This window comes from Dermacentor andersoni, unplaced genomic scaffold, assembly GCF_023375885.2.
Source record: "Dermacentor andersoni unplaced genomic scaffold, qqDerAnde1_hic_scaffold ctg00000039.1, whole genome shotgun sequence".
Classification (NCBI taxonomy): Eukaryota; Metazoa; Arthropoda; class Arachnida; order Ixodida; family Ixodidae; genus Dermacentor; species Dermacentor andersoni.
The window spans coordinates 723173-737512 of NW_027314752.1; the positions used below are offsets into that span (position 1 = coordinate 723173).

Sequence of the window (14340 nt, forward strand, 5' to 3'; positions counted from 1 at the left end):
ATTTTTGTTTTTCTCAGGACAAACATCTATATTTTTACATCATTGTTTTTAATTTGTGGGTGCCATCTGATGATGCCTGCAAGCCATCCAAAGCGCAGTCAGCCACGGCGTCCAAGATTTACGGCGGCACGCGATGCAACACATGCAAATCTTGGACGCCATGAGCCACGCCGATACCTTGCTCTCGGCACGACCTGCACCACATATGCCGACGCTAATAACCGACAGCCACGCTATTATGGCACTAACTCCGCGCAATTTGTTTATCAGTGCTTACTGACAAGACACTATCCTCCAGGAATGTTCAGGGAATTTGTGAAATTATTTTTCACTGCAAGTACAACTTCGTCATATCGAAGTCTGAGATTTGGAATTGAATACCAAATCGAATCAAGAAAAAGAAAGCCAAATATCAAAGTGAATATTGAATATGAGAAAACATATCACAACATTCAGTGCTTACAAACTTTTTGCTACAAAAGATGGTGCTGCACGTGCTTGATGGTCTTCTAGCATTCCATAACATGAATGTAACAAGCTATCAGTAACTTAAGTACACAGAAACGAAGATATACAGTATGGTCTGCATTTATTAAATGGAACTCAAGATAAGTATGCAGGCACTGATTACAGCTTAGGTCTAGTATATGAAGGTCTGAAAAGTTTTTTTTTTTTATCTATAGAATGTTTGCTGAATAGAATCAAGTGCTGTTTTTCCCTCTGAAGCTGAAAAATTAGTGACGTTGTGCTGTAATGAATACGAATGAGGTTCTCAGATTAGTGGACTTGTGCTTTTACAGCAATCTTTTATTTCATAGAAAATTTTGGTTTTAGTTTTCTTCCAACAAAATACAGAAGGCCTTTCCCATCTTTACGGTAGGTCGGTTATTATAAGGGCAATCTACACAACAGACGAAAGTGCGGACCGCACATCATACGTGACTCGATCACCTTTCCGCGGATCGACTGCTGTCGGCACCGATGGTAAGGAGCTGGCACCTTTTCCCTGTTAAGTTCCGTGTGATCTGCCCCCTGTCAAAGAATCTGAAACCAGGAGGGTAACGACAGGTCCGCACGACGCCCCCCCCCCCCCTCCTTCCTGCCCCCTTCCTCCATCTGCCAACGTCACAAATGTATGCCACCTGGAAGTCAGCTCATAAGCCACATAACCAATTTGTGGCTGCCAGGTAAATCCAATGATTGTCTTGAGATGGATTGCTCAAAGCTACAAAAAGAGACCGATGGGCACCTATGAACGATGTCAGGAATAAGAGGCCGTCATACGGTGTTGCAAAGATGGCGGCCGTGAGCAACTTTGTTGCCATCCCATATATTCGATTTCATTTGAGAGGTGGTTTGCCTGGTTTCCGAGTGTCGTGTGACTGCTGTGAATAGAAATGCATTGATCGAGCCCCAAACCGCAACTTCAGTCAACGACGCCCGACGGTCACCATCACCGATTAGGTCTAATGGCCTAGAGTGTGGCCGTGACAAAAATTCGCCACTGGCCAACGTGGTAACGGACTGCAAGCCATCGTGGCATGCTTGTTGCTATAAATCGGCATAAATTGAGCGTTCCACACTGTCGCACGAACCTATTTTTTATTAATCTATTCCTAAAACTACCAATGAATGGAATCATCTGCCGGCCTCAATTGCTAACATAACCGATACATCTGCTTTTAGAACTACTATTGAAGAATACTTTTGTTAATCCGCACATTCAAATTATTTTTTTTTTATTATTATACCCTGTTATCTGCACATGCTCTGTATTTCGTTCCACTCCCATCTGTAATGCCTTCAAGCCTTGAAGGTACAATAAATGAAATGAAATAAAATATGTTCGTACGGGTGATGGGTAACACCAGTGACTGGTTCCAAGATCATACGTATGAGTTAGACTGACGGCTGCTGAAGCCAGTTGAAGCGGTGTTAAGTTTGTCGCCATGAATCCAACACAATCTACAAACCACCTGGCCGCTAATTGGCTCCATCTCTGCACGTGGTTTTGCACTTTCCGAAATACGTGCTATTTTCATTGATGTTCCCTTTGTCTTTGTTCGCGTCGCATTTTCATTTTCATCTGTCCTGTCGATCTGTGTGAACCTTGTAACAACAGCGGCGGCCTTCGGGGAAGCGGCACCATACTGCGATTAGCGGCGTTCGCACAGTACGTGTGATTTCTGCATTGGGCAGACATTGGTGAGCACATGCAGCAGGGCAGAAGCGGTCGCAGAAACAAAGTTCATTATTGTGTCAGCCGGGGCGGCCCGTTTGCACAGACTCAGCGCTTCTTTCGCGCTAAAAAAAACTAAGTGAGACACCCGCTTGTGCAGCATCAAGTGCGAGCGCCTTCGCAGTGCACGCGACATGCAGCACTGCGAGGGTCTCTACACCGAATATGCCGAATGTTCAAAAATTCAAACAGCAGATATTCGATTCGGCGATATTCCAGTATTCACACACCCCTAGTATGCAGCCCCATATATATTAACCCTTTCAGTGTCAGGTGTTTTAGGAACTGACGGAGCTTCAGCATCAGGTTTTTGTTTTTTTCTGGGATATTATGGAACATGGACACAACTTATTTTTCGTTGCATAGAAATGAAAATGGCAATTCTCTCTTGGTGTGGTCCTCACATTCCTATCTAACAAAATGAATGTCAAAAGGAACATGGCGAGTCAAACGTGGAAACACACCGGTACGTCAGTTATGCTGAAAGTGTTAAAGCGATAGACACCTCTGTGTCGAGCGCGGCCGCTTGGATGGGATAGCCATTGCAACGACGATACAGCCAGAATACTAGGGATGATGGGGGTTGCTACAGAGTTTCAACTGGGGTGCACTGATTAGAACAAGATACACTGTGTCGTGTTATCATTCCATCATTTGGCATTGTGGTTGGAAGCAATATCACCACTTCCCGTGTCTGCTGACGTGCCCACAAGGTTTCGTGATTCACAGATGGCATGAAGATGTGGCATGGGGATAAAACAATCATCATACTAATCATCATAACATGTAAAACATACCATTACCAATTACATACCCATCATAAGAAAAATTGCTAATCGCATTAACAATGCCAATCACCTCCAAACGATGGATGTTCCACCAATTTTTCACCCAGGTAGGACACTCAGAGGTTGTTTGAACTTCTTAAATGTTGAATTGAAAAAGGGCATTTAAAATTTCTGCAAGGCATAAATGAAGTCGATTTTTAAATTTCGCTACAGCTGTGCAGATTTTACAACTGGAATGAGAAATAATTTGTTTGCCTCAATTGTCAGAGCTTGGTTACTTTCAGAAGTACAAAACTGGTACTAATGGTGGCAGTGACACAAGCGCTCGTTGTCAAGTTTCTAAAACATTTCAACAATATCATGGAGCATCCTGGTGTAGTGCCAACGCAGCTCCTTTGAGAACAATAGGTTGAGAAATCAAAAGGCTGCTGCCTTATATGACAGCGTAAAGTGCCCGCATGATACGAATATAGTGGTGGGTTCATATGATGGCCCTAATAGTGACTGGCCCAGTCACATATGAAGGCAAAGAGAACATCTACAGTGAGCATTCACACGACAAAGAAGAAATAACAAACACGGGGTGAATGCAACTTACTTGAGCCCAGAGCCAAGACTGTGGGATCTTTAGTAGAGAGCTTTAGGTTAGGGAATGCAAGCTGCACCGAACCGTTGGGGGATGCAAACTCCAATGCGGGCCCTTCACGCTCTTTTGTGCTCGCTTTGGGTTCTTTTGTACACCCAGTGGTTTGCACTCCCTGACATTTGGATGCAGCTTGCATCCCTTAATCTAAATCTCTCTAACAGAGGATCCCAAGTCTGGTTCAATTCCAAATGATATCGCAAATTGGTCGGCTTGGGCAAGTTGAGAGCAGCGGGCGTACGTGATGCATGATCACATGTTATGCATTCTGCAGGCCCCTCTGTCACAATTAGATTGTCCTATATGTCACGCAGGTAAGCACTTCCCTAATCACATCTACACCACAGTGGTGACAGCGGCGGGCCAACAAAAAAACAACTTACAAAAAGAAAAGAAAAGTGCCCCAAAGCGATGTGCCATACCACACAGTCGGAGCAACACCAGCACCTGCAGAGCCGTCTCACGTGACGCGCTGCGAGATGACCGAGACTTGAGATGTGCATCGTGCAGAACAAGAGCGAGGAATGTAGTGACGCTTTGTCTTATGTGTGTGCCGTGTACCGAAGGGACTTTGCTATCACGACCGGTGTAACTAAATAAATTAGATAATAAACTGAAAAATGCGACTGGACTCTCTTTCTTGCCGGATGGCAACAATAGTGCCATGCACTCGCATAAGCAGTTTACGGCAGGGTACAAATTTACATGCACGTCAATGTTGCACTCTGCCACGCGCCACCAGGGGGCACAAACTTCTTCTAATCGTTCATCGTAACGCCTTCGTGTCGGTGCCCCCAACATCGTGTAATTGTGATGAATAAACTGAATTGAAGTGAATTTGGTCACTATGTGACCAAAGGAACAGGATGCGAATGATGAGAATACTGTGGCACTCGCCATTCCACGACGTGAGGAATTTGTCGTCCAAGTGTGGCTTCGGCCTCCGCAGCCGCGCCTTGAACAGGGTCTCCCTCGCCCGCTCCAACAAGGAGTCCAGCACGTCCACCTCGAGGCCGTAGCACGTGGCCAACGACTCCTTCGACTCTTGCACCATGAGCACGTTCTTCCTCTTGAGCTCGTCATGAGGATCCTGTGGTTACGGCAAGAATCAAAGGGTCACTATAACGAAATGCTAAATTAGTTCAGGCTCGTTCAGTGTTCTTTCAAAGCTCTACGTTAGTCATTTCTGCGGTGAAGAGGAAATGAAGACGGACAGGTGTGTCCAGGATAGGTTGGGTCGGGCACGTCCGGTGACCGTGTTCAACATTGATGAAAAAAAAAATTCTATTTGGCAGTTTGAGCGCCAAGGACAATGAAATCAATCTTGATTTCGCGAGAACAAGAATTTGTCTTCACAAAAATAATACAGAAGTGCCCAATCAGTCAAAAGCACCTTTTACGGATTTTGCCAAAAGCTCATTTTGGTTAGATCCCAAATATAAACTGTTGCAGCTATGGCTAAAAAAAATATTTCGTGATGGACTGCGGGTAAACATCACTACACGTAATTCTAATGAATCACCATGGAGTATCAATGCCATGATATGGAGCAAGAGATCTCAAAAACATACCATTGCGCAATATTAGACAAAGTCCCAATTTTTCTTTTTCCACATCTATTTTTCTGTGTCCCTTTCTTCCTTTACAACATCGAAATGTTCCAGAATGGTTCAGAAACCACATGTTGACAAAGCTGAAAATTTCTAGACACACACATTCGGCGCGTTTCTGGACAAGGATCGCAAAACATGTGTACGGGCACAGCAACAGAATGGAGGGGAATTGTCACATGGTTTGTAGCGCTTGCTCTTGACATCGGGCATTTAAGCGCATATCCTTCCTGCACTTCATAAGAAATAAGGTGAAGAGGATGTGAGAATGATGTTTTTAGCTGTACACAAGTTGGCAACTTGATTAGTGGTGAAGCACACAGCGGAATTTGCAGTACACCTCAGTGTGCCAACACCACAGTGGGCCACGCACTGCGATGGGCAACCAGGAAGGAACGGTCTACGCACTGAATCGAAATTTCAATTTCTCGGTGCCTATTTGATAGACCCGGCTGTTCTCGGTATCTCGCCAGACATACAGGGTGTCCCAAATAAAATAAGCTCTAAAAAATATTAATCATTTTATGCAAACATAACTAAGTACATACTGCTCAGAGTTGAGTTAAGAAGCCACCAGTAACTTTTTCATTGATGATGCTCAATTAAGTAATTAAAAATAATTACCTTGCTCGTTACTTACTGTGCCAATTACCAAGGTGTCAATTAAGCACTGTGCAAAGCAATAAGAAACATCAAATAGTGATGTTTTTCAGCTGGTAAAGAAAACCCCAAAAATATGAAAAATGCCACGTGATTACAAACCCACCCATACCAGAAAGCAGGGTTTTGAAACCGAATCACTGGGTACAAAAGGTATTTTGAAAGGTATTGCTACGGAATAGTATTACCGATGATGAAGAGGCGAGCAGTACGAAGACGACGACTGGAGGCTAGCACGCGCTGTTGCCTCTTGGCCAAGTGCGGCGTATTACGTTGTAAATATACTTGTATATAGCTTTTCATCTGCGTCTTCTTACGTAACATATCTGGTGGAGATGGACGTTCCCTGTACCTCGTCACGGAGCTTCGCAGTGGACGGTACGTCGAGCCTAGCTTCATGGCTCCCGGCGATGACAACTCGACTCAGCCGCCTCCGACACCTGCTGCCATTTCAACGACCTACATCACTCTCCCTGCTCCTCGTGATCCTGGCGTATTCTCGGGCAAAGATGGGGAAGACGTTGACGACTGCATCAGCCTGTACGAACACGTCAGCCGCAATAACCGGTGGGACCCTACTATCATGCTCGCTAACGTAGTCTTTTACCTCGGTGGCACACCTCGAGTTTGGTTTCAGACGCACGAAGAGGAGCTCACCAGTTGGGATTCGCTCAAGCAAAAGCTCCGAGACTTGTTCGGCAACCCCTACGGTCACAAACTTGCCGCGCAGAAGGCGCTTTCCGGCCATGTGCAGACGTCAACAGAGCCCTATGTCATGTACATTCAGGACGTCTTGGCTCTGTGCCGCAAAGTTAATGCACACATGACTGAGTCAGACAAGGTATCCCACATCCTCAAAGGCATTGCCGATGACGCCTTCAACTTGCTCGTATTCAACAACGTCGCGACGGTGGATGCTGTTTTAAAAGAGTGCCGCCGCCTGGAACTCGCTAAAAGCCGACGTATCGATCAGCAGTTTGCCCGTTTGCCCAACACCCCAGCGACATCTTCCTGTGCCGACGCTCCTCGTCCCAACAACACTGGCGATATTACCAAGATCGTCCGGCGTGAGATTGAGGCCGCCTATCCGGCTGCCTTCGACTCCAGCCCCACCAACGCACCTGCAGTCACGGTTTCCCTGATCCAGGCAGTTGTCTGCCAGGAGTTCAAAAACATTGGCCTTCACACCATCTGCTCAGCCCATCGCCCTGATACCCATCCGGCTTCTTCGATTCCGCCCCGTCCCGCATCTTCTTACCCACCACGTTTCCGCAACCCAGCTGAATGGCGCACCGCTGACGACAAGCCCATTTGTTTTCACTGCCGTCGCATCGGGCACATTTCTCGGCACTGTCGAAGTCGCTGGATTTCCGCGACCCGGTCTGCTTATACTGCCTACTCTCGCCCCCCAGGTGGCCCTTCTCGTCCCTATGCCGCACGCTCCGATAATGCCGCCACTGACTCTCCTGTGCCGAACCGCCCCTATTCTCGTTCACCTTCGCCCCAACAACGACAATCTCGCTCTCCCCAGCCCCGTCACTCCTTTTCGCCGACTCCCTTCGGACGCCGCTCCCAGCCAGAAAACTAGATGACGCAGCGCCTCGAGGTGACGCTGCATTGCTCCCTACGCCGCCAAATCCTCCACTGACGTTGCCCACTCATCTGAACCTTCTTGACGTGCAAGTCGACGGTGTTCCTGTATCTGCTCTTATAGTCACTGGGGCGCATTTGTCGGTAATGAGCGCGGACTTTCGTACCCGCCTGAAAAAAATAATCACGCCCGCCACGACGCATGTTGTCCATGTCGCCGATGGTGGAACAGCCCCCGTAATTGGTATGTGTGCCGCCCGTGTCTCCTTCGCCGACCGCTCCACAATTGTGCTATTCACAGTCATCGCCCACTGTCCCCACGACATCATCCTCAGCTTAGACTTCCTCTCCGCACATTCTGCTCTCATTGATTGTTCCGCCAGTACTCTCCGCCTTGACCTGCCTGTTCTGGATCCCGCTGAACCACACCCCAGTCGCCTCAGTTCCGTCAACTTCGTTCGCTTGCCACCTACGGCACTGACTTACGTTGACCTAGTGTCATCCCCATCAGTGCCCGACGGTCACTATATCGCGGCTCCTATACAAGACGTCCTCCTTACACACGAGATCACGGTACCTCATACCGTTTTATTTATTACGGCTAATTGCGTCTGCCTGCCAGTGGTCAATTTTGGCTTGACGACACAAGTGCTGCCACGCAGGATATCTCTGGCCCAGCTTTGCTCATTCGAGGATCATTCAATAGCATTTATTGAGGTAGACGACAATTCAGCCGATCCTCCTCTACCATCTCAGTCGACAACTTGTACCATCGCCGACTTACAGAAAATGATTGCGCCCGACATGCCGTCCGAGCACACTCGTGAGCTCTACCGCGTTCTGTTTTCCTACAACTATATTTTTTACTTTAACGATCGTTCTTTGGCCCAAACTACAACTGTTAAACATCGCATTAATACCGGCGATGCCCCTCCTATTCATCGCCGCCCGTATCGAGTGTCACCGGCTGAGCGTCAAGTTATTCATGCAGAAGTTTGCAAAATGCTTGCCAAGAACATCATAGAACCATCATGTAGTCCATGGGCGTCACCTGTTGTACTGATAAAAAAGAAGGATGGCCCATGGCGCTTTTGCGTGGATTATCGGCACCTTAACAGGGTTACCAAAAAGGACGTGTATCCCCTACCTCGGATCGATGACGCCCTTGACTGCCTCCACGGTGCTCGCTACTTCTCTTCTATTGACCTCCGCTCCGGCTACTGGCAGATTGCCGTGGACGATCTCGACCGCGAGAAGACTGCCTTTGTAACTCCGGATGGTCTTTATCAATTCAAAGTGATGCCGTTCGGTCTATGTAACGCTCCTGCCACTTTTGAACACATGATGGACTCCCTTCTTCACGGTTTCAAATGGTCCACATGCCTGTGCTACTTGGACGACGTCATAGTATTCTCCCCAACGTTCGCTACGCACCTCGAGCGCCTCTCGGCAGTACTGGACGTTTTTCGTTGCGCCGGTCTGCAACTGAACGCATCGAAGTGCCAATTCGGCCGTCGCCAGATTACCGTCCTCGGGCATCTCGTTGACGCGAACGGAGTGCAACCGGACCCAGGCAAGATCCATGCTGTTACGCACTTCCCTGTTCCGAAGTGTGTCAAGGATATGCGCAGTTTCATCGGCCTTTGTTCCTACTTCCGCTGTTTCGTGAAAAATTTCGCGGCCATAGCACGACCACTAACCGAGCTTTTGAAAAAAGACGCCCCTTTCCAGTGGGGCGATAACGAGGCTTCTGTATTCTCGCATCTAATCGACATTCTCACAACGCCTCCCGTTCTGGTCCATTTCGATCCTTCTGCGCCTACCGAAGACCGTACTGATGCCAGCGGTCATGGAATTGGCACAGTACTGGCACAACGCCAGCGCGGCAACGACCGTGTTATCGCTTATGGCAGCAGGCTCCTCTCACCCGCAGAGCGCAACTATTCCATCACTGAGCGTGAGTGTCTGGCCTTAGTTTGGGCAGTTGCGAAGTTCCGCCCATACTTATATGGCCGACCCTTTTCCGTTGTCACAGACCATCACGCGCTTTGCTGGTTATGCTCATTGAAAGATCCTACAGGAAGACTTGGTCGCTGGGCATTACGCCTCCAAGAATATTCATATACTGTCACCTACAAATCTGGCCGACTACACAAGGATGCTGACTGCCTGTCTCGTTACCCGGTAGACGAGCCTGACGACGCCGACAGTAGTACCACCAACGGCATTTTCTCTGTGTCTGCCTTTGCTAACATCGCCGATGAGCAGTACCGAGACCTACCGCTGCGAGCACTCATCGAGTGTCTGCGCTCTACACCTACCGACGCGTCCGTTCGCCGCTATGTTCTCCAGGGCGGCATTCTGTACCGAAGGAACTTCCTCCCTGACGGATCTGATCTTCTTCTTGTCGGGCCAAAACATCTACGACAGACTGTGCTCTTTGAGATGCATGACGCACCTACTGCAGGACATCTTGGCGTAACCCGCACGTACGACCACGTCCGCCGCCGCTTCTATTGGCCTGGTCTCGCTCGCTCTGTCCGACGCTATGTTGCTGCCTGTGATAACTGCCAGTGTCGAAAAACACCTCAGGTGCTACCTGCCGGTCATCTCCAGCCGATCACTGTCCCTGTGGAACCGTTCCTTCGTGTTGGATTAGACCTCCTCGGTCCCTTTCCCATGTCATCCTCTGGGAACAAATGGGTAGCCGTCGCAACTGATTACGCCACCCAATACGCTATCACGCGGACTCTCCCTACCAGTTGCGCCATTGACGTCGCAGGCTTTCTCGTGCATGACATTATCTTACTTCATGGCGCCCCGCGACAGCTGCTCACTGACCGTGGTCGTAACTTCCTCTTGAAAGTTATCGCCGACATTGTACGTTCCTGCTCCACTCAACACAAGCTGACTACCTCATACCATCCTCAAACCAATGGCCTGACAGAGCGGTTAAACCGTACTCTTACCGATATGCTGTCCAAGTACGTTTCCAAGGACCACCACGACTGGGACATTGCCCTTCCTTACATCACATTTGCTTATAATTCTTCCCGGCACGACACCGCCGGATTTTCTCCCCTTTATCTACTCTACGGTCGCGAACCGACCTTGCCCCTTGACACGGCACTTCCTCCTGCTTCGATCTCAACAAGCGAGTATGCGCGCGACGCCATCGCCCTCGCCGACCATGCACGCCAGCTTGCCCGTGCTCGACTGACGGACTCGCAAACCACTCAGCAGCGTCAGTACAACGCCCGCCACCGTGACGTACACTTTTTGCCTGGTGCGCTCGTGCACTTGTGGTCGCCCTCTCGTCACGTCGGACTTTCCCAAAAGCTCCTTTCGCGATACACAGGGCCCTACCGCGTGCTGCGCCAGGTGACGCCTGTGACGTACAAAATTGCCCCTGTGAGCTCAACCTCGTCATCTACTGTGGCATCTAGTGATGTCGTGCACGTCACTAGGCTCAAGGCCTACTACACTGCTTCCGAGTCCGGCCTTTAGTCGCTCCGGGACGGCGCTTTTGCCGCCGGGGGTAGTGCTACGGAATAGTATTACCGATGACGAAGAGGCGAGCAGTACGAAGACGACGACGACGATTGGAGGCTAGCGCGGGCTGTTGCCTCTTGGCCAAGTGCAGCGTATTATGTTGTAAATATACTTGTATATAGCTTTTCATCTGTGTCTTCTTACGTAACAGTATTATGGCACATGCATTCTTTCGACAACATACCATGAGCTTTCAGCGCTCATCCCTCACCAACACAAAGCAACAACACTCCATTGGAAGGGGTGGAACCGTTAAAGCAGTAGCTCATTTTCGTGAGGTTTCAAATCCCCCCCCCCCCCCACACACACACACACGCACGCACGCACGCACGCACGCACGCACACACACACACACACAGCATCTTCCATATCTGGCCTGTTCAAAATTCCTGTCCACAGCTACTCGTCTAATCAAGAGCAAACATCACTCACAAGGTAGCATATTGTAGTCTAAGTTGTTTGAGAGATGTATTTAAACATCGGTACTTGCCTGCATTTTGTAGAAATGAAGCAGAAACTGCTTCTGGCTACAAGCACAGATTTTGCAGACGGGAGCCAAGCTGCTGAAGCAAGGTACTGTGGACGCAGAGCGCGGCACCGAGCAGGAGTCAGTGCGGCAAATGCAATGCGTCGTTGACGTTGTTGAACTAGCCACGCCGCCTCATGTGTACACCACTATGTTCAAATGGCACCCTCATCGCAATCGATGTGCAGCAGTAGGGAATGCCCATCGAGCTACCACGATCTTTAAGAGTGTTGCGGGAAAGCTCACCGCCTGTCAACAGAGCACACATGGTCTCGGGTAGCGGAGCTCCCATTTTACATCCAACCTCGTTCGAAATAAAAAGTTAAAAATACATGACATTTTCCAGGTGATAGAGAAAGCGTTCGATATACGCAATAATTCGATATATCCATGTTCGATATCATCATCATCATCATCATCATCATCATCAGCTTCGTTACGCCGACAGCAGGGCAAAGGCCTCTCCCATACCTCTCCAACTACCCCGGATATGTACTAATTGTGGCCATGTCGTCCCTGCAAACTTCTTAATCTCATCCGCCCACCTAACTTTCTGCCGCCCCCTGCTACGCTTCCCTTCCCTTGGAAGCCAGTCCGTAACCCTTAATGACGAACGGTTATCTTCCCTCCTCATTACATGTCCTGCCCATGCACCTTTCTTTTTCTTGATTTAAACTAAGATGTCATTAACTCACGTTTGTTCCCTCACCCAATGTGCTTTTTTCCTATCCCTTAACGTTACACCCATCATTCTTCTTTCCATAGCTCGTTGTGTCGTCCTCAATTTAAGTAGAACCCTTTTCGTAAGCCTCCAGGTTTCTGCCCCGTAGGTGAGTACTGGTAAGACACAGCTATTATACACTTTTCTCTTGAGGGATAATGGCAACCTGCTGTTCATGATCTCAGAATGCCTGCCAAACGCACCCCAGCCCACTTTTATTCTTCTGATTATTTCAGTCTCATGATCTGGATCCGCGGTCACTACCTGCCCTAAGTAGATGTATTCCCTTACCATTTCCAATGCCTCACTACCTATTGTAAATTGCTGTTCTCTTCCGAGACTGTTAAACATTACTTTAGTTTTCTGCAGATTAATTTTTAGACCCACTCTTCTGCTTTGTCTCTCCAGGTCAGTGAGCATGCATTGCAATTAGTCCCTCGAGTTACTAAGCAAGGCAATATCATCAGCGAATCACAAGGTACTAATGTATTCTCCATTAACTCTTATCCCCAATTCTTCCCAATCCAGGTCTCTGAATACCTCCTGTAAACACGCTGTGAATAGCATTGGAGAGATCGTATCTCCCTGCCTGATGCCTCTCTTTATTGGGATTTTGTTGCTTTCTTTATGGAGGACTACGGTGGCTGTGGAGCCGCTATAGATATCTTTCAGTATTTTTACATACGGCTCGTCTACACCCTCACTCCATAATGCCTCCATGACTGCTGAGCTTTCGACAGAATCAAACGCTTTCTCGTAATCAATGAAAGCTATATATAATGGTTGGTTATATTCCGCACATTTCGCTACCACCTGATTGATAGTGTGAATATGGTCCATTGTTGAGTAGCCCTTACGGAATCCTGCCTGGTCTTTTGGTTGACAGAAGTCTAAGGTGTTCCTGATTCTATTTGCGATTACCTTAGTAAATACTTTGTAGGCAACGGACAGTAAGCTGATTGGTCTATAATTTTTCAAGTCTTTGGCGTCCCCTTTTTTATGGATTAGGATTATGTTAGCGTTCTTCCAAGATTCGATATATTGAGGTTTGACTGTATGGGTGCGTGTGTGTGTATACACACACACACACTCACACACATAGTCACACCTCGATATATCGAACACTGATATATCGAATTATTGTGTTTATCGAACACTTTATATATATATATATACATATATGTATATATATATATATATATGCGCATGCCAGATGAAAAGCTCCAGCCAGCAAATTGGTTCATAAAGCACTGAATGTCCCCTTCCTCCTTACCTGGAACCTACCCAGAACCCACTGCCACCATCAAACCGTCACTAGCTCGGGACTAGATTGGGAGCACAATAGCAAGACAAGAGGAAGTAGGGCAGGCAGAAGAGCGCTGCCTCCCAACTGTCTCTGTCTGTCCTGCTATGCCTTGTACCTTGACCTTGTCATTATGGAATACACTACCAACTACCCCGTTCCGATACCTTGCTTAGCTTTGCAGTCACATGTCAGGCCCCCCTCCTGAAACACGAAAACATAGTTGTTTTTTTCTGGTTTCTTCTTTGTGATTGTTGCCACTCTTCTCGGAAACATTTACAACTGCTGTTAATTACATTTCACAGCATTTGCATACGAGGGCAACGCTTTAAGAAACATACAAAGAAATTTCTATGCACTTTTTATAGTGCAAAGCATTGGAGGATGGAAATTTTCTCTGCATGTATTTTATGGAAAGAACTCGTGTGATTTCATTGATTCTAAAGAGGATCTTAGTGCCAAGTAAGTATTCTGCCTCCAGATAGCTTCAAACTTCCTCGAGTGAGAGCACCGAAGAAGAAAGTGAAAACAATGGTCCTGTAGAAAACGATTCCTGTGGTGACTGCTGATATGATGCTGGCTGGAGAATGTAAATGGTGCGAGAGCCTCAGGAACACACACAATAAAAGTCCAGTTTTACCCGAAAGCCAAACCATCGATTGCAATAGCAAATTAGTGGACAGATATACAAAGTAAAGATAGCAGTTT

General features: G+C 47.7%; 1 protein-coding gene across 1 annotated transcript in view; it reads right to left on the reverse strand.

Moving 5' to 3' along the window:
* Window positions 1-14340, reverse strand: part of LOC140214351 (spermatogenesis-associated protein 20-like) — a 46993-nt gene that overhangs the window by 8524 nt on the left and 24129 nt on the right. The window contains exon 9 of the mRNA XM_072285723.1: window positions 4568-4760. Coding sequence (XP_072141824.1) covers window positions 4568-4760 — 193 coding nt within the window. The remainder of the gene's footprint in view (window positions 1-4567; window positions 4761-14340) is intronic.